Source organism: Papilio polytes, unplaced genomic scaffold (genome assembly GCF_000836215.1).
Source record: "Papilio polytes unplaced genomic scaffold, Ppol_1.0 DF822733.1, whole genome shotgun sequence".
NCBI classification, from domain to species: Eukaryota; Metazoa; Arthropoda; class Insecta; order Lepidoptera; family Papilionidae; genus Papilio; species Papilio polytes.
This window is the reverse complement of record NW_013526471.1, coordinates 923,742-944,782: the sequence shown is the minus strand read 5'-3', so window position 1 is coordinate 944,782 and position 21,041 is coordinate 923,742. Positions and strand designations below refer to the sequence as shown.

Here is a 21,041-nt window from a genome sequence, read left to right as displayed (position 1 = left end):
TAAAAGGTAGGATTACTATATATCTATTATTACTATATCAGGCTTATCGGCAGGAAGAGTCCTGTCCGTAATAATAGATCGAACCCAGTAGAGCGTGATACGGCTATTTTCTAGAACTGGTGAAGACTAGTATTGGTAATACGTTACCTCTATCCATAAGAGCATACTTAAGAGCAAGTTGCTGATAGATAATTATTAATAATTAATGTTATTAATAATAATTGTCTATTATTATTATCCTCCATATATCTTTAATTTCTTATTTTTACATATAATATATTTTACATGATTTTTTATTAAAAAAAATAAAACATTATATAAAAAATAGAAGTCCACCTGCTGCGGACTCCGATGACTCAAGCAACCAGTGGTCAGGGCTGCAGAGACAGGAACCTCCTCACTATGCGTGCGGTTTCTATAATAACCGCCTTTCGAATCGGGCCCTTAATCAAACTGTCTATCGAAAGCTTCTTGAGATGTTCGAAGCTCTTCGCTATTAGCCCGTGTACCGAAACGACCATCGGAATAATGGTAGTCGATTTCAACGCATCATGTCGGTAATCTCGTGAGCCAAATCCAAATATTTTAATAATTTTTCATTTTCGGCTAAACTATTATTATTGTTATTTCTTCCCATTTCAAATAGTGGGCGTGTGGACACCACAGTGAAATTGTGAATCTTGTGGTTTCAAAGTAGTACCAACGTTTGGTATCTAGTAGCGTGGAATTGGCAGCTATTTTCCTTCATTTCACACGAGATTTTTTCCTATTGTTTTTGAATTGGTTCGTAATTTGTTGTACAATTTTTTTTCTTCATTGTGCAGATTTTTTTTTAATTCACTTAGGGAATTTTTATGGCATTCGGAGTTGTGAGGGTTTTCTTTTTCTATGTTACATTCATGGCTTGTTTTGTTCTCTTTGCAACCTGGCTTGTTACAATGCCAGAATTTATTTCCATTGACGTATGTTTTACATGGTATTCACATGCATCAAATATCAGTTTGGTGACACCTTTTGCTTAGTAAAAATACCAAAGTTTTCTCCATTTTTAAACAAAGTCCAACTGCCAAATGCGATTTTAAATTAATAACAAAATATGAGCCAGAATCATGTAAGAATAGCATGACAATCAATTCCTAGTATCTATTATCGTAATCTAGCAAAGAGTTTTAAGTAACACTCAGCATGTATAGTCTTGCTTGGATTTAATAGTACTACACTGTAGGTTGGACTGTATGTTCTAGTATATGTATGATACTGCAGTTAGTTTTGTTAAGAAATGGTGGCGGGGTGAATTGAAACGACCGGCATGTGCTTACGAAGTGAAAAATTTATTTGATTTTCTGTTCACATATTTATAATTGCTATGTCTTTTTAACTAGCCCACTTTTAGTTATTACTAGCTGTTCCCGTGCGACTTCATCCGCATGAAAATTTGAAAATTTTATTTTATTGTTTACATTTGTCAAATTCAATTCCAAATGTCAAAATGACATGACATGATGACGAAGTATGGCAATTTTGCTTCCTTGATGTTGGCAGCAACGTATGGTTACTTTCCCACATTAGGGTTTTTATCCAAAATATTTACCCCGTAAGTTTAATGGCGTTAAAATATATAGCCTAAAGCGTGACGCAAGTATAGGGCTTTTTACTAAAAAAAGAATTATTTTAAAATATGCCGTTATTGCTGTAATCTTAGGCAACAAAGAAGTGTGTGTTTACGCTTTATTATAATAAGTATAGATTATTATTATTTTGAGTGACACACTACAGTTGCATAAACAGCATGCTTTGTGTTTATTGGTACACTACTGTCTGCCCCTCTCGCAGCATTTTTGTTCATTAATGTACTGCTTGGATTTACGACTACAGCATATCTTCTATTAGGATTATTACTCTTACTGGCAGAGTCCTCCTTTCTTTCCACCTCTGAAGGAAGTTCTAACTGGTACAATCTTTGAAACGGCCGAATGTCAAATCCAGAAGCTGTTTTTACCTTAGCGGTTCTGTCTGCACCATGTCTTCCTGAATAAATCTAGATTACTAGTCCCTGTGGCCATTTAATTCGTTCTTCAAAGTCTTGGATTGTGTCTGCTCCAAGTCGTATTGTTTTGTAGCGGATAGTAAAAATGGGCTCGAAGTAAATCCAAAAACAAATCTACGATGCCTGTATTCCATTTGATCTTACTTCCTTGCTCTTTATTTTCGCCGTTACAGAGTGAGTTGTACGTGGTATGGAGACGGTTTACATCGAGATGGGTATTTACATTCTTCATTTAATTCCTTCTCTAAACTCTCTTCTTCAAACGGCTCGGTCGCCATTATTGGTGGCATGAAATTAGAAGTTTGCCCACGTTAACAAAAATCTTGACTGGTCACTAAAGTGAAAGATAATCCCTTTTCACAAGGTACCATTGTCATGAACATTCTAAATCGCAATTAGTAACCCCTCAACGCTACAGCACATGTTGAAATAATGTTTTGGCTTTTAATTTTTTTATAAGCCGGCCGCCTGCGTGACGCCAAACCCTGCTAGGGACTACTAGATAACTATTCATAAGTAATTTGTTTTGTAACTAGTTACTTTTAAGCAATTAATATAATTTTTACTAGCAATATTAATTGAAACACTACACTAGAGAACTCGCCGGGAATGGGCGCGAATAACCCCTTAATAACCCTTTAATGACATTGACAGCTGTCAGCTAGGGACGTGACGTTTATACCGATAATCTAGTGTTGCGCCAATTCTACAGCACGGTACTCATTTTCTTCTTATCATTACCAAACTGCGAAGAAAAATCTTTTATACCTAACGGGTGAAGTAACTTGGAAAAAGGAACGAGGGGTAATAGTCATTTGACATAAATTTAAAGTTATAAAATAATAATTTTAAGAAATTTATGTTATCAGTAGCTATAAATTTGTGATGTCTAAATAAATTATTTGTGAAGAATTGGTTTTTTTCTTTTCCTTTTACTTCCTAGATTTTATTAAAACTCGCATTTGGTGTATGCTCTGAACAATAGATGGCGTTATACAAAATTATATTTTAGATTAAGAAGTTTTTCAATTATTGTAACAATTTTAATTTGAACCTCGATTTAGGTAATAATTTTGGGTGTAATAAATCAAAAGTGGTTAAACAGATAACAAGTATTATTATCTAAAGTAGAGTTAATAATCGTCTAGAGCGTTATTAATAACAATGTTTTAATAGACTGAACACAATTTATATGAGTTGCGTTGTTAACATTTTCGACATTATAAAATTCATAAACGTAGAACACGTGGTAGGCCGAAACATAGACGGCTAGATGACGTCGAACGCGATCTTAGAATATGGGCGTCAAGGGCTGGAAGCAAAAGGCCCAAAACGAGACAGAATTGGAGAAGTTTACTGGACCAGGCCCAGGCACACCGGCGGCTGTAGGACATCAGATGATGATGAATTAATTCCTAAAACATTGTATTCCGATACAATAAAATATTTGAATTTTTTATAAAAGTCTGTAGAGTTTCGAGCAAGAAATTCAAATTTGAAATTAGCTAAACCTTTTTAGGCACCAACACAATTTCTAATTAGAAGTGTGAATTTAAAAATCTTGGCATATGAAAGCTAATTGTAAACATTGTCAAACATCTTTTTAATATTCATACTATGTTTCATATGCGAAACAAACTTCAGTGCTTTCCAAGAAGTTTATCCACTTTGCCTTCCTTTGATACGAAAAAAAAGAACTGGATAAAATTAAGCACACAGGTCTTTTAGAATTATAATTGGTTAAGTCATTCGCTACTAAGTTATTTGATCGTATGACATATGTATCTGAAATACTAAAACATAATAATAGTGCATCTTAGTTTTATTATTTCTTGATACTTTATGATTTGACGATATCCGCGACAGTAACTACATTTGTCTCACAGACATGAAATTTAATCTCTTAAGTTAAGCAAATGGCACAGAATTAGAAAATTATGGTATAATAATAAATAACTTAAATAATAAAGATATCTTAGTAGCCTAATTCTGAACAGTTTTATTACCTTCGACAGTTTGTCGACGGTTAAGTTAACGACGTAACTAACAAGTTTTATGTAAGTTAATTAAGTGAAATATACTTTTAGGCATTAACTTTATAGAAGCTAAAAGCCTTTCGAAAAACTTTAGCTCTTATTTTCGGAGAGAATGTGGTTGTAAACCAAAAATAATCAAATCTTGTAATTGTCTAAAATCAAAAAGATAGAGACGTGTAAAGCAAGAAATAGTTTATTTTATCAACTTTTAAGTAGAACAAACTTCTAACATTCTTTTTAATAAGGAACAATATTAATTTCTTTTACGTTTCAGCGCATCGTGACACCACATTGTCAGTAATGGAACACATTTCAGGTTTTCTTAAGTGCACATTTATGTCACTTATAGAGCCAAAACGGAATTCCATTACCTTCATCCTCTCTACTACGAGTATGTTGAACAAGACATGGCAAAGGCATATTAAGGCTCTTTTCTTGTTTTCATCGGATTTAGAAAACTTTTTAAAATCATCACAAAAATAAGAAGATTCTTCAAAAACACAGTAAACGTGCCACATACCTGATTGTTTTACAATTTTATTAATCAGAATAAAAAGGAAACAATTATTTTGCCAATCGCTATCAATCCTTAGTAACCAAACCTCTCTTAGAGCGCCAAAAGTTAAGTTTAAGAATTATTCCACATATTGTTGAGTACAACAAAATACGTACATAACTGACAGCGGGCGTCGGCGATACTCTAGCGGTTTACGAGTGTGGTGCTAAAACATTTATAGTCCGCGTAGAAAATTGCAACTCGAGAATGTTTTTGTGCTTAATGGCATAGAACGATATGATTGATGAGTGAGAGTAGCATTAACAGAATGAGTGAGTGAATGATTGATGCGAAGCATGAAAAGTGTTGTCCCAGTATTGACCGAATGACACGCGGTCACCATTAAGGAAGTTGATTGTGATGTCATTTTTCACGTATTACTTTGGATGGTAACGAGGCTGATGTACGAGGGTCATAATCCTTGATATTTTAAAGAAAACTAGGGTATTCTTGTATCTACTAATAGCTTGTTTATCGAGAAAAGAGTACATGGATATATCATCAAACCTTTTTTTATATCATAAGTAGCAAAGGAGCGAGCGGCCGCCTGAATTCGCCTAGAAAGCGAAGCGATTGCTGCCCATATACATGCGCAATTACACATGCGTTGCTAAACCTTAATCAACGAAGGAGACGCACACAGCGAGGTTATTTCCCCTTCCTATGCTTCCCCACCGTCAAATCGACTTTTCCTTCCCATTTATTCCGTATAAGAAAATGGTGGGAAGGGAAAGGCACCACACTCATCAGACGAAACGCGGGATTACTCCCACTTCACGCCTGTTTTCTGTGTGGTCGTGGTATTGTTGTATTGTACCGGGCGAGCCCTACCGTGCGAAGATGTTAAAGCGGGCTCTACCACTGTTACAACATTTGCAACACTTACTACAATATTTTTTTTTACCACTTCCGTATACTTTTTGAGTATCCAGTGTTAAATATTTTATTCATAAATTAAAGTTTTAAGAATTCTAGATTCTTGTGTAATGCATATTAAAATACGTTACACAATCTACGCTTCGCAATAAGCGAACGAAATTATTTGAATTGCAGGTTTCGTGTCATAGCACAAAGCGAAGTTGAAGTCAAAGTTATAATGAAACCGCTGAAATTTAGTAGATTTGTCAGATGCAATAAAGTTGGTTACAGATTTTAGATGTTAAATAGTTTTACGTAATATTTAAAAAGTGATGAACATTAAAACAGACAACAGGTGAGATAATTATTAAGGGAGAGGACTTTGATATCGGAAGATCTACCTGGAGGAAAAAATCCTGAAACGCTGACCCTAGTGAAAAGAACAAAGGTATGATAAGTCAAAGCCACATATGAATTTGAAGTAAATGTTTCATTAAAAACATTCGATAAACAAATCTCATTTCAAAAAATGTTTCGCATGTGCATAACAGTGGTAGAGCCCGCTTTAACATCTTCGCACGAATGGGCAGGCTCGCCCGGTGCAATACCACGACCACACAGAAAACAGACGTGAAGTGGAAGCAATTCCGCGTTTCGTCTGAAGAGTGTGGTGCCGGAGGCCGAATTTTAGTCCCTTTCCCTTTCCCTTTCCACTCTTTTCTTAAAAAGAAAGGATGGGAAGGAAAAGTGGATTTCACGGTGGAGGAGACGCATAGAAAGAGGAAAAGTCCTCTTTATGTTCGTCTCCTCCTCCGTCAATTAAAGGTAGGCAACACATCTGCAATTGCGGATGTTTATGGACAGCGGTTGCTTTCCATTTCGGTGGATTCAGGCCGCTTGCTCGTTTGCCACCTTATATTATAAAAAAAAAAATGTTCCAAACCCATATAGGTGTACACTGTTACAGTGCGATACTGCTGCCGTCAACATTTTATTAAAAATATTATTGTCTAATTTTTTTCAAAGGGGTTTATAGAGGTGATGATATTTCATAAGGCACTTTATGCAGTAAACCAGCTTTGTTGCGGTTTGTGTTAATTTGATAATGGCCTGCGGTCCGCGTGATCTCACATAATCAAAAAAGGTATGTTTGCACACAAAAGCTTTTTGGAATGCGGAAATATTAACGAAGAATGTTAATTGTATTTTACATTGTAACGTTTTTACAAGAAAGCTCACGTTAAATGTTCATGTCCTGCGTATTTTTTTTACATAAATCAGTAAATAAATTAAATTTATACAGTTTAACAATATCAAATAATTTACAACTAAATCAAATAAATTAATAGTTTTTACGTTAAAAAAAAAACTCAATTATTTAGTATTTCATCTTAATAGAATATTCATGACTATATTTACGCCGATGCACAAATAGCTCGTAGAAATGGTAAACACGCACGACCATAGACAACCTTTTTATTAACTTGGGGAAATAGGCAACAAATCTCTCCGCAAAACAGATAATATTTGCTTACACCGACTTACGATAGTCACCAAAGACGTGAGTGGACAAAGGATCTCAAAGGTTCAAGGTCGCGTTACAAGAAAAGAGATATAGTCTAGTTAGATCAGGCTAATTCATATGATTACGCGGTTCCATGGACATCTACTTACCTACAGTTGTAGGTCGGCCTTTGAGAGATTAATTACCTTAGTTTTGAAATTCCAATAGTCAACTGAGCATTTACTTGATTTTCTGCGTGTGAAATTAAAAAAAAAAACAATGAAAATATCGATAACGTAGTTTTTTAATGGTGAAACAATTTTTGTAATCAGCCCAGTAGTTTTTGAGTTATCTTACATACAAAAAATCCAAATCTTTCCTCTTGATAGTATTAGTATAGTGTATAGACTGAATTTTATTACGTAATGAAGATATTAAATAAAAAAACAATCCCTACTCTCGCGATGCACCGACTGTTTTAATATTAATCTGTACATCGCAAGATAACAGTGGTTGCGTGTTATTGCACGACGCGGTACGTCTTTGTGAACGTTTATTGTACCGAAGCTGAGTACTAAGTTAAGTGCACTTGTTACTTGTATATGGATTACACGATATTACTATGAAAACAAGGTAATGTATCGGTTTAAATTTCAAGTATTACAGTGTGTCATTCTAATGTAACATTAATATTACTAATATTAAAATTTATGGATGGATGGATGTTTGTTGTTTACCTATAGACTAACTAAACTGCTTTCCCTGAAATTTGGCTTATATTTAGAACATAGTCTGGAACAACACAGGCTACTAATTTACTATCTCTTTTGAACTTATAAAATAATAATTATAAGAAGAGTTATTTTCAAGACATTGATAGAAAACAGTCAACGAATGTTTCAAGTTTTGTTTACAAATATTTGGAATTCATTGTAAAATCAATGGTTAATCCAAACATGTCGATTTAGTTTCACACGAGAATAAACGAGTGTAGTGGACCGACGCATCCGTGATGCGGAAACACTTCGGAGAAATTTAATTTGAAACGCAACGAATGATTATGAATTTACAAATTGTTTTTATTAAAACTAATGCGAAGCGAACAGAGAGAAAACTCCAAGCAATACGATTTGCATTTCTATTTATGCTCTTTATAGGGTTTTTAAAGTAAAAGACTATGACTAGACTAAAGAATATGTATATCCGTGTGGATTGAATTAGAGATAGCGCGGAGAATAAAATTGTAGAGAATGTTTTCTGTCAGTGCATCAGGCTGACAGATTAAACAGAATGAACAATCCTAAGCTTACATCTTAACACACGCTCTGGGCGTGAAAGTGAGTTTATTTAACGGTGAATTTAAATCGCGGATTCACCTGCATTATTGTCATTATGTTTTATTTAAAAAATAGAGATACGAGAGAGACCATAACGAGCAATCTGCCATTGAATTCACTAAAAATATCGAAGTTATTGTTGCCCATAGACATTTGCCTTTGCAGAAGTTTTAATTATTAACAGGGTGTTTCCGCTTATTACGATTTCCCAATTCTGCCTTACCCTCCAATATAAGAAAAGGAAATGGGAAATGACCAAAATTAGGTCACCAGCATGCAAACACATCAAACGAATCGCGGAATTTCTTCCACTTCAAGACTTTCTTAAATGTACATACTTTCTCATTACTTTTGTATTGTTTTTGTGTCCATCATGTATCTGTACATGTCCCCTCCACTTATTACATGTTCGCTAGATAACTTCAGGCTTGTTAAATCTATTATGAATGAAATATATTACGAGTGCATTAACAATGTATTCCATCGAGTGCCTGTGTATACCGTCTTTGATATCGAATCTTATCTATTTACTTTTACAAACACTGTTATCCTTGCACGTGTTTGTTTAATAATTAACAATAGTTTATTATGACGGTAAATAAAAAAATCTTAATGCAAATTACTAACGTTAGGGTGAGGCGCGGTTAAGCGACAGCCCAGGGCGCTTGACAGTAAGGGGCGCAACAAGTTTAGGAATTACGCAGTCTGACATTACAGCTAACAATGTTAAAACTCCTCATCCACGGCATATTTTAAATTAGTTCTCTCTTTCCTTATCTTTTTAAATCATAGAGTCATTTATATACACTCTATAACTTTATAGAGTAAAATTTAACGTGCTTAGCTGTTGACCGTGAGTTTAATAGACAGCCGCATTCCAATGTTATTATTTTTTACAATGGTAACAATGGTTAGACGAGGTAAGAAATGCTATCATAGTGACTTTAGACAGCAATTCAAATATTGACATTCTGTCTAGATGATAACATACGTGTTAATTCATCTGATAAAACAAAAGAGAGAAAAAAACAATACGTCTTCAAAGGATTGTGGACTCTATTACTTAAGATTAATGTATTGCCTTAATGGAAGTACAAATATTAAAACAAGCTTTCGCCCGCAACTCCGTCTGTGGGGAATTAAAAACAAAACTTAATTAGTAGCCTATGTGTTGTCCTAGACTATGTTCTACTTCCATACCGAATTTCATCGAGATCTCTAGTAGTTTAGGGTACAAACTCTAAAAAATGTTCATCCATCTAAACTTTCGCATTTATAATATTTGTAAGAAGTATAGTTACTACTAACTGTTGCCCGCGACTTCGTCCACGCAATATTAAGATAAAAAAGTCCTCCCGTCTATGTCAGCTACCCTTCAGTGAAAGTCTGGTCGAAATCGGCCCAGTTGTTTCGGAGTTTACCCAAAACAAAGGCGGCTTGCAGACAGACGAACAGATAGACAAAATTAAAATGCGATTTTCTCTCTCGAATTATTCTTTTGAGATTACAAACACTCTGATTTTATTATATTTTTAAATGACGTCAAGTTACTTTAGTATCACGTTACGGCGCTTGTATAGTACTTTACTATTAACTTAATCGCCGCAACAAGTTGAAAATAATAACCTTAAATAGATAAACATAATATGCCACTATTGTTACTTAATATTCAAGTACATGATTATCAAAAATGTAAAAAATTGGGTTTCCACGACATTACGTCGACCTCGCTTTATGTTGCGGTTAAACAGGTTTATTCTAGAGTCGGACATTTCATCGCAATGTTGTTTTCATGTGGAATATACGTTTAAAAAATATCTTGTGAACTGCTGATGTGTTAGTGATTATGTACAGTGTTGGATTTATAAAATGAATTACAATACAAGGTACGTCATTGTAATTGTTATATAATAAACAATTATTTAATTATTTTAATTTTATTTATAAAATCTACATATTTTTTTAGTTTAATCTGATAGTTATTAGGAAACATAAATATTATATATCCTAAAACTATTTATTAAGACGTTAATTACTAACTTTTGGTAAAAAATTTAGTGTAAATATTTTGATGTACTTAATTTAGTTTAGTTACTTTATAGTTAACATCACTTAAGATACAAATTAAGTAAAGATATTTAAATAGAATTTAAGACTACACTTGAAATTTGCGATAAAAATAAATGGAGTTGAAAATCGAAATTCTAAAAGCGTATAAATGATGCTTATTTTTATTAACGATTATGTAACATTGCCTTAATAAGACGTTATACAAATTTGCGTGGGATGAATAGAGATTTTAAGAGCATGTTTGTTTTTTGTCAATTTCAGATAAAACGTTAAAGTCATTCACATTTGTAATTGATCTTCTTTGAATAGCATTAGTAGATAAAAATGTATATTAAATGATTATCTAGACATTATCAACTTTATAAATCTCATCACCATCAGCTTGGTATTGGGCTCAGAGCTTACTAAGTTAGTGGTGACTAGACCATACAACACGCTGGACTGCGGGTGGATTTCACATATATCTTTGAATTTCTTTTTACCGTAAGAACGTCGGGTAAATGTAAAAAAAACAACTTTGTATAATGGTGGGATTCGAACCAAGGAGAAGATTACAAGTCAAGTGCTTAACCATTGAGCCACTAATACGATGTTAATATGAAAAAAGTTTTTTTTTACATATTCCAGTAGTGAAAGCTGTGACCCCCTGCCTATGCAGTCAACGATAACGCTGAACATAAGTGAAAAAGATGTCTACAGCGAAGATACGTATAATCCTTTTGATCATCGGAAAGTTTTACATCCGACTTCGTAAGTTTTACTTTATTCTTAAGTTAGTAAGTAAGATATGTAACTTTAAACTGTCGTGGTTTTAACAAATGTAATGTTCGTAAGATACGGGTTTCTTAGCACGATTGAATTGTTTTAGCTCCATATATTTAGGCACAGTTGCATGCGCCAGTCAGCTCGTCAGTCACGAGCTGATTGACAGTCAGCCCGTGAACATGGCGTATGCAACTGTGCCGAAATATCGGGAGCTAAAACAATTCAATCGTGGTAAGAAACCCGTACCTTACGAACATTACATCAGTAAGTAAGATGTTCATCTGAATCTATCCATACATTCTGGGTCTTCTATTCTTCTAGAATTTTAAATTCGTTCGTATAATTTTCTTAGTTAAATGTCTATCTCATTTCGCATAATAATCCCATACTACTTTGACCTTTTACTTCACTTTTTATTATCACTATTGCATTTTTAAGACTTGGATTTGTCGTCATCTTCAATTTGCCCTCCTCCCTACGGAAAGTCGGCACAATATGTGCTGCTCTTCTATTCATCTCTATCAGCCGTCATATCTAAATCAGTGGATTTTGATTTTGAAGGGAGTGCCCTTCTATCTCATGCGATTATTCTATACTTTCTTAGGTCTACCTCTACCTTTATATTGTTTGTAATAATAATGTAAATTTTAACACTCTGTCGTTTATCAATTAATTTAAACAATATAACCGACAGTAAAATAATTTTTATGTCTCCTTATTTTGATTTATTGCGGCTCTATTGTACAAGTTATGTATTATACCGCACATTCACTGAACTTGGTAGACACTGAACTTTGTCGAGTTCGTCTAACAGCTTACAAAACTTTCGACAGCCATTAACTTAGCCTGTTATTTGTCGTTTACTTTGCCAGAATTGATATCGTATAAATTGTGAACGGTTTGTAATACATAGAGAGAATTCGTAAGTTTATTTAAATTTCAAAATCGTCCGTTTACAGAACTTTAGGTTCATTCTTCCATTTGCTGAAGTCTTCATTGGGCTCTGGTTTACTAGCGATGCCAGCTGCCTTCAAGCACACCGGCCTGATACCGGGGTGTATTGGTACAGCACTAGTCGGCGTGATAGCTACACACTGCGTGCATATTTTAGTAATAATATTTAACTTATACTAAAACTAGCTTTAGCCCCGACTCCGTCCGCGTGGAATTAAGAAAAACCAAAAGCAAATAGCCTATGTGTTCATCCAAACTATCCTCTACATTTATCCCAGTTTCATCTAATTCCGTTCAGCAGTTTAGGCTACAAACTCTACAAAACACCCTTCCATCTATCCGTCTATACTTTCGTATTTATAATATTAGTAACATTAGAAAGCGTGATCCTTTTTTTTTATAATCTCAATTTACTTCCAAATTTCCAGGCGTTGTTGAATTCAATATTCTTTAATAAAGTAAAAGCATTTAGAACAAGAAATCTTGCAACGTTGAACACACATATGTTTTAAACAATAAAATATGTATCCAGTTTAGCTGTTGTGAAGCTTCACATTTTTACGTCTGAAAAATATTATAGAAAATGTGATATACGTCAAAGTCGCCAATAGAATTGTAAAATGATGGGTCCTCAAATTTTGTTCAGGTGTCGACGTCCCGAGAGATTTGCGGCCATTGTCGTGTCAGTTCATTGAGTTATACGGACACGTGTGAGAAGGTATTCAAGCATGGGCCGCATACGTTGAGAAAATACTCACAAACAGTCAGGTAAGAATAAAATCATGCTAATATTATAAATGCGAAAGCTTAGATGGATGAATGTTTGTTAATTTCAATGAAATTTGGTATAGATGTAGAGGATAGTCTGGAAGAACACAGACTACTCACTTTTATTTCTTTTTTTGACTTCAGGAGAAGGGAGTCGTGAGTGAAGTTTTAAAGGAAAAAGTTATCTTTTTGATTCCTAATTATAGTCTTTCAAATGTAATGTCTTTCGATTTTAAGAAATTTGACCTCCATTTATTTCGCAGACATTTTGCGGATTACGCGATGGCGGGAGTGTGCTTGGGTGGTACCAGTGTTTATGTGATATTCATCGCTAGCTCTCTCAAAGATGTGAGTACGTATTATTTATTTGTTTATATAATACGAATGTTTCATTAAGTACTTATTTTGCTTATGTTAAAGATCCGACAACTTTTAACGTAATTCGAAACGTTAAAACTGTTTTAGCTCCCGATTTGTTGTTGCTTTTTTGTGTTTTTATTCACTTTTTTTTATTATACATATCGATGTCTTTAGAAGATTTTAACTATAATTTTACTGAAATTTCAAGTTGTATTAGACTTATTTTTGCAATTATTATTTGTTAATTGGTAAACTTTATAATTTTTTTCCTATGTGCGTTTGTTTTGCAATCAGTACTCTATGCGTTTTGTATTATTGAACACCAGTCTTTAAATAGATATTGTTCTCTAGACTATAAGTAATTACTAAGTGGAGTTAAGTAAAATAAAAGGTCCGATAAAAGTCTGGGAAACTCCGATTTATTCGATCGGAATTTATTTGACACGTTTCAAGGAAATTGCTTTCAGTCTAATTCTAAGCTTGACTTTCAGTTTTCTTTGTCTAAATCGAATAACTTTTAAATTTACAATTCCATCTATTTGCCAATATAATGGCTATTAAGTAAGAGTAAAAAATATTTTAACTGGAATATAAATTTTACACTATTGTAGCTCTATCTAATTAATACATAGTATGGAGCATAATTTTGAGGATAAAACTTCCATTTGGTCGACTATATACTTTTCTTAGAAGCAATAAATTCCCCGGAGTTTGTGTTCTTTAGAATTCACGATTGCGGAAAATGTTGGTTAAAATGAAATTTCTATGCTAGTAAAACACTGTACGTAAAGAACAGTTTACATTTTGAAAGTTAGTTTTCATGGAAATAAGTCGTGTGTATTTGCTTAAATAATGATAGTATTGGTCTTATTATTATAGACAGATAAATCATACTGAGTTTTAGAAAAATCATACTAAGATCTGTTCAATTTTATATTCCCGAATTTTTCTAAAAATTTTAACAAGCGTTATTTAAAATGCTGACATCCCACTCTGAAATATCACGTTTGCTTCCGCATACATTTTTAAGACTTCTCTATTCTGATATCAATTTTATATTTTCTTTTCCAGATTTGCGATCATTTCAATCCAAACTACACGTTTTCAGTGAAAGAATACTGCGGCTTTTTGCTCATACCACTCATCGCCTTAACTCAAATCAGGCATTTGAAGTTCCTCGTCCCGTTCTCATTGTTAGCGAACATCTGTCTCTTACTGACGTTTGTGATAACGTGTATCTACACTTTCAGTGATCTAAATGACATATCGACAGTCAAACTTGCATCCAGTCCTACACAATGGCCGCTGTTCTTAAGGTAAGTTCTGCCAATTAGTTTGACACTTCGAGGTCTGAAGTATTTTGCGCTACAAACCAAATCAATCGCCTCACTATAACTATTTCATTGTATCTGTACTAAAACTAAAAAAGAAGAAATATTTTAACTTTTGTATGATTTAAAATAACTCAATAACTATTTTGTTAATATCAAAAAATCTAGCACCATTAAAAAGCTACGTTATGAGTGTTCAGATTTAGTAACATAGGCTATATTTTACGTGGCCGAAGTCGCGAACAACAGCCAGTTATTACTACACTCAGTTGTTGCTTGGGTGTTTTATTACTAGCTTTCGCTCGCGACTCCGTCCGCGTGGAATTAAAAAAAACAAAAGTGAGTAGCTTATGTGTTCTTCCAGACTATCCTTTACATCTGTACCAAATTTCACCGAAATGCGTTTAGCCGTTTAAGCTACAAACTGTAACAAACATCCATCCATCCATCCATCTTAACTTTCGCATTTATAATGTTAGTTAGATAGGATATTTTTTTTCATTATAAGCTTAGGTTATTGGATGTAACTAAGCACTAAAACCGGTTTGAGTTAGCTAATTTTATTTCGCTTTCGGCGTATATTTAAAAAACGGTTGTTTAAAAAAGAGTCTTTTAATCTATGTTATCGTACAACAAACGCCAGTAGATAATTACGTTCAGATGCTACCTTTCATCTATACTATTATAATAAAGCGTAAACACACACTTCTTTGTTGCCTGAGATGTCAGCAATAACAGCATATTTCTGAATAATCCTTTTTTAATATCATAAAAAGCCCTACACTTACGTCACACTTTAGGCTATATATTTTCACGCCATTAAACATAGGAGGTAAATATTTTGAATAAAAACCCTAATATGGGAAAGAGACCATAAGTTGCTGCCAACATCAAGAAAGCAGGATTGCTAAGGTTTGTCGCGTCATGTCATTTTGACATTTGCTATTGATAATTTGACAACTGTAAACAATAAAATAAAATTTTCATGCGGAAGAAGCCGCACGTGAACAGCTAGTTGTGGTTATAATTGCTCAGAGATATTGTTGGACACTTAAAAATAGGTTTCATACACCTTTTATCTTAATGGAAATGTACAGATACTAAATGAAAGTGCTTGTCGCATTTCAACTTGAAGTTATTAAGTTAATAAGTTTGAAGTAAACTGTTGATGCTAGTCAAAATATAGAAATGTTCCTTATTATTTTATGAGCTTGTTTTTTATCTTTGAAATTACTTAACTACTTGTTTGTTATATTTTATCTGAGATGTCTTAATTATTCATTTTCTTAGATTTAAATTTGTTTGGTCCATTCCTTTTTAAGTCGATAAAATGAGTTTGCTTTCTAATATCTTTAAGTTTCTTTTTATATCTTATTTAAAAGCTAAGAACGATAGAAACATCAAAGACTAAAATTTAGAATCGCTACTTTGTAAGTTGCTTCGTTAGACTAATAATTTTTACATACTCAAAGGTATGAGAACTGAGCTTAAACGTCTGGTATGTAGAAACCCAGTAACTGTGTTTGTTGCAGCACAGCAATATTTGCTATGGAAGGTATCAACGTGGTGATGCCTGTTGAGAACGAGATGAGGAAGCCGCAACACTTCCTGGGCTGTCCTGGAGTACTGAATGTCACTATGGTGCTGGTAGCCGTGCTATACGCGGTTGTCGGTGTGTTTGGTTATTTAAAGTACGGTGATGATGTTAAGGGGAGTATCACAATCAATCTACCACAGGACGAAATGTGAGTCATTTAGAATTTTTACGTCTATAGTCTGATTAGTTTATGACCCGATGGCCATAAGTGACGATTAGTACAAACCTATCGGTAACAGAGAAAGAATTGAGAAAGGCAATTAGATTTTTATCTCACGTAAATGTAATTTTAAAAAAAATAACAAAGATACAAACAGTTTTATCACGTTTATTACTTAAAGGAATTGACGTCGTGGTTTTACAAGAAAGTAAATCTTTGTTGCTAATTAAATTTGACAGGAGCAAAGTGATGCATGGGATAAGTCCAGCTAGAGCACTGTTTGTTTTTCTAACTTGATGTTTTTTTGTTACTGGCTAAGTAACACCTTACTTAAAATAAGACAAAATTATTATAAGTATGTATGCATGCATATTTTATGTGTCGCAGTTTTAAGTCTCTTTTAATGTGTTATTATCCACATTCCTAGAATGATATTCCAAAAATATATTCACGTCTTTAGTAGATAAAAAATAAATCTGACAACGTTGGTGTTTTGAAATATTGAATACGTGCCTTGAATAAGACATTTTTATTCAGTTCTAAAGTGCTATCGAGATGCTTTTACAAGAAGGATAGGCTGGAATTTTCTTTTCATTCTATTATACTCTGTTTTGTGAATGATGTGGTCTTTAATGAATCATAAAGTCTTTATTTCCGGAAATAGATTTAATGAGTTTATGCGTTGATCATAAAATCTCAAAGACCACTTACCGATAGACACACTTTTTAGATGTTAACATGGGACCACTAGTGACTTGCCAAAATTTAGTTTGTTTAATGTCCACTAGGCATGTCCTTGTCGATCTAAGGTTTATTAAAGCTTTGGATGTAACGGAAACTGGTAGTCTCTCTCTCCATACAAACAAACTTAAAAACGTAATTAAAAATCTACTTTTTAATTGAAAATTATAATTTTCAAGCCGAGCCCGCTTTAACATCTTTGCACTGTAGGGCTGGCTCGCCCGGTGTAATACCACAACCACACAGAAAACAGACGTGAAGTGGAAACAATTCCACGTTTCGTCTTATGAGTGTGGTGCTGGAGGCCCAATTTTAGTCCCTTTCCCTTTCTACCCTTTTCTTAAGAGGAAAGGATGGGAAGGAAAAGTGGATTTGACGGTGGAGGAGACGCATAAGAAGGGTAAATGTCCTCTTTATATGCGTCTCCTGCTCCGTCAATTAAGGGTAAGCATCGCATCTGCAATTGCGGTTGTTTACGGGCAGAGGTCTTTCCATTTTGGTAGATTCAGGTGGCCGCTTGCTCGTTTGCCACCTTATATTAAAAAAAAAATCTTAACTAAAACACTGTTGACAAACAGATTGTGTTTAGTTTGTTAAAAGTGTAGTATTAAAGGGTTTTATATTTCTATTGTATTACTACAATACGTTTCAGATTAGCATTGACAGCGAAGGTAATGGTGGCAACGGCTGTCTACTTCACGTATTGTCTGCAAATGTACGCTCCTATGGACATTATATGGACCCGTATAAAGGATTCCATGAGACAGAAATTCCACAACACCGGACAAATAGTTCTTAGAACGTTAAGCGTTGCTTTAACAGGTTTGTAAGTCATTAACTTTCTTTAAATTGTTGAATCATAAAACATCGAAGTTTTATGGTTCAACTTTTTATTAAAACTTCTTAGACTACATTACATATGCCAGTCTTGGAATTACTTATAGAGTTTGAGTCTAAATATAAATAAGGTATTTCATTTAATTATTTTTGCACAAAATTATATACATTTACTTAAATTAAGCTACGACAAGATTATTATTTTATTACATTTATCTATACTAATATAATAAAACGTAAACATATTTCTTTGTTATGTGCTATCAGCAATTACGGAATATTTTGGAATAATTATTCTTTTAATGAAAATCCGTTATGATTTTACAAGAAAATCGTAGTAAAAAAGTTTGCCATGGTAACGGTAATTTTTAGCCAATGGTTAGGGCCTTCGTTGTCATTAAAGCATTTGTAAATCATAGCATACAATAAAGTTATTGTAATATCCTACTGCTGAAGCCGCACGGGAACAGATATCTTACTAATATTATAAATGCGAAAGTTTAGATGGATGGTTGTTAGAGTTTGTAGCCTAAACGGCTGAACCGGTTTCGATGAAATTTGTACAGATGTAGAGGATAGTCTGGAAGAACACATGGGCTACCTACTTTTATTTCTTTTTAATTCCACGCGGACGGAGTCGCAGGCGGAAGCTAACTATTTAATAAATACATTTATTTATTTAAAAAAGTATGTATAGGTGTAATAACTTACTTAACCATTTAACAATTACGGTCAGATACTACGAATCTAAAAAGTTTCAACCTCCACATATCAACGAAGAAATTCAAAGATATGTGTGAAGTCAACCAACCCGCACTTGGCCAGCGTGGTTGACTATGGCCTAGTCACCCCAACTTAGGGTAGGTTCCAATCCTCTCGGTGGGGACGTACAGTGAGCTGTTGATGATGTTTAAAATTATATTGTTTTCAGTTATCTTGGCAGTCGCTGTGCCCGATCTCGAACTTTTAATAGGCCTCGTCGGCGCAATATTCTTCTCAACTTTGGGTCTATTTATTCCGATAGTCGTTGAAACCGTGCACAAATGGGATCGAGGCTTGGGCAAATTCAAATACATTCTCTGGAAGAATACGTTATTACTGTTATTCTATTTGTTAGTTTTAGTTTCGGGATGTTATTCAGCTATAAAAGAGATTGTAATAAAATATACATGAAATTTTGTTTTATTTTTTATACCATTGAAATGTAGATTTATAAACTAGTTGTCTTCTATTGGTCGATATTCGACAAAACCAAAATCCTTTAAGCGGGAACACACCTTTGACTAAACTATCGCAAAACCGTTGTGCGAGTGTCGATTGTTTCGAAGCCAAGAAGCCAAGCCAACTGTTTAGCTGGACAACTAGAAAACGATTCGTGTGTTCACTCTTTATAGATGAAACAGTTGTGCGATATTTTAAGACAGATAAATATTGCTTATGCTTTTATTTTAAACTGCACTTATGTTTAAAGTAAGTAAAACAATCTCAAAGAAGAAACATTTTAATATCTGTAACAAAGTGGCCAACAGTAAATCCAATGACAGATATGCGTCGTTAGGAAGCGAACCGCAGTCATAACTCGACGGTTTCAGGCTACGTGACTCGTGACGCAGAGAAATGAACATTAATTTGCAACATTCACGTTTAATTAACACAAATCTATACTAATATTATAAAGAGAAAAGATTTGTATTTTTGTATGTATCGAAATAACTCAAAAACTAAGCCAATTAAAAAATCTTTCACCGTTAAATAGTTGTGTTATCACTAAGTATCATAGGATTTTATTTTTATATTTTTTTAATTTCATGTAGACGAAGCCGCGACCAGCAGCTAGTAATAAAATAATCATACAGACGAATTTAAAAACTACTCTTTGAAGTCGGTTAAATAGCATCCAGGCTGCAGTTTAGATAAATAAAAATAATTAAAACACATACATAAGTGTACATAAATTGTCTTTTATAGGCCTGTGTACTCTCGCTGACTTTGGTTACCAAACACGTTTATTAAGAAGTTTTTATTTTGAACAAAATAGTTTAATTTTACTAAATTAAAAAAAAAAACTAAATTCAGATAATGAATAATATAAAATTTTCAAAGATTTACAGTTTTTTAAGGTTATTTTTAAACGGTCTCATACGAAATTACTTAACATATCGGCCGTCGTACGCAAGTTGCTCTTCAATCAGACAGAAGTGGCTCTTTAGAAATACATTTAGACGTAAATAGATTGTATTGTTTGGACCAAATAATTGTTTTTAAGATAATTGATTTTGGTTAAGTGCTACGACACGATGAATACGAAAACAATTGAAGAATTATTTTCACCAGATTGATTAGGATAGCGTAATGGTATTAGAATCTTTTACATGTGTTGTGTACCTATATAAACTATACTATCGCCCGCCCGCGACTCTGTCCGCCTAGAATAAAAAAATATCAAAAGTAAGTAGCCTTTGTGTTCTTCCAGACTGTATTCACATTTCTGTCAAATTCCATCGCTGTCCGTTCAGCAGTTTAGATTACAAACTGTAACAAACATCCATGCATCTATGTTTTCGCATTTATAATATTAAGTTGATTAAAATTAACTTAATAGAACATGAGTTTGTTTTTTTGAATAACATTAGTGTTGTTAAATAACAACAATATTTAATTTAATACACATGAGTGGCGACGATAGGTAAGATATATTTAGCATCTATGCTCGGTATCACGTTCGGCGACGTGGTGTAGGGGTGAGGAGTCGTGGGTGGCTAATATGAGCTTTGTCGTGTCTCTCCCTGTATGCAGTCCAGGTAACACTGAAGTTTCATGAACCGAATATTCTACTTCGTTTGATTTATTTGCAATTAATCATTGCTGCTGATAATTTTCTTTACAGAGTAGTCACAGAAATAGCTTTCTTCTGCGGCACCCTCTGCACGGAATTAAAAAAAAAAACTTAATAAGTACCACATGTTTTCTTCCAGACTATATTTCATCGAGATACGTTCAGGTAGTTAGGCTGTATTAGGCTGTACAATATTAAGATCTAAGCTAGTATTACGAGTTTATATGACACAGTTGATGGTTTCGCGTTATAAGAATTCGTGTTGTAGGTATCCTCGTATAACA

At 33.7% G+C, this 21,041-nt stretch overlaps 1 protein-coding gene across 3 annotated transcripts; it reads left to right on the top strand.

Moving 5' to 3' along the window:
* Window positions 1–7,527: 7,527 nt before the first annotated feature.
* LOC106105783 (proton-coupled amino acid transporter 4-like) lies at window positions 7,528–19,096 on the top strand. Of its 3 annotated transcripts, XM_013286222.1 has the most exons (10): window positions 7,537–7,634; window positions 10,090–10,224; window positions 11,036–11,158; window positions 12,133–12,283; window positions 12,774–12,895; window positions 13,159–13,243; window positions 14,327–14,571; window positions 16,119–16,331; window positions 17,737–17,906; window positions 18,853–19,096. In XM_013286222.1, the coding sequence occupies exons 2-10, from the start codon at window positions 10,208–10,210 to the stop codon at window positions 19,092–19,094; spliced, it is 1,368 nt and encodes a 455-aa protein (XP_013141676.1). In that variant the 5' UTR covers window positions 7,537–7,634; window positions 10,090–10,207; the 3' UTR covers window positions 19,095–19,096. The 3 variants fall into 3 exon arrangements, with proteins under 3 accessions (XP_013141677.1, XP_013141676.1, XP_013141675.1); XM_013286223.1 differs by lacking the exon at window positions 10,090–10,224 and having other exon boundaries at window positions 7,528–7,634; XM_013286221.1 differs by lacking the exon at window positions 7,537–7,634 and having other exon boundaries at window positions 9,988–10,224.
* Window positions 19,097–21,041: the final 1,945 nt, after the last annotated feature.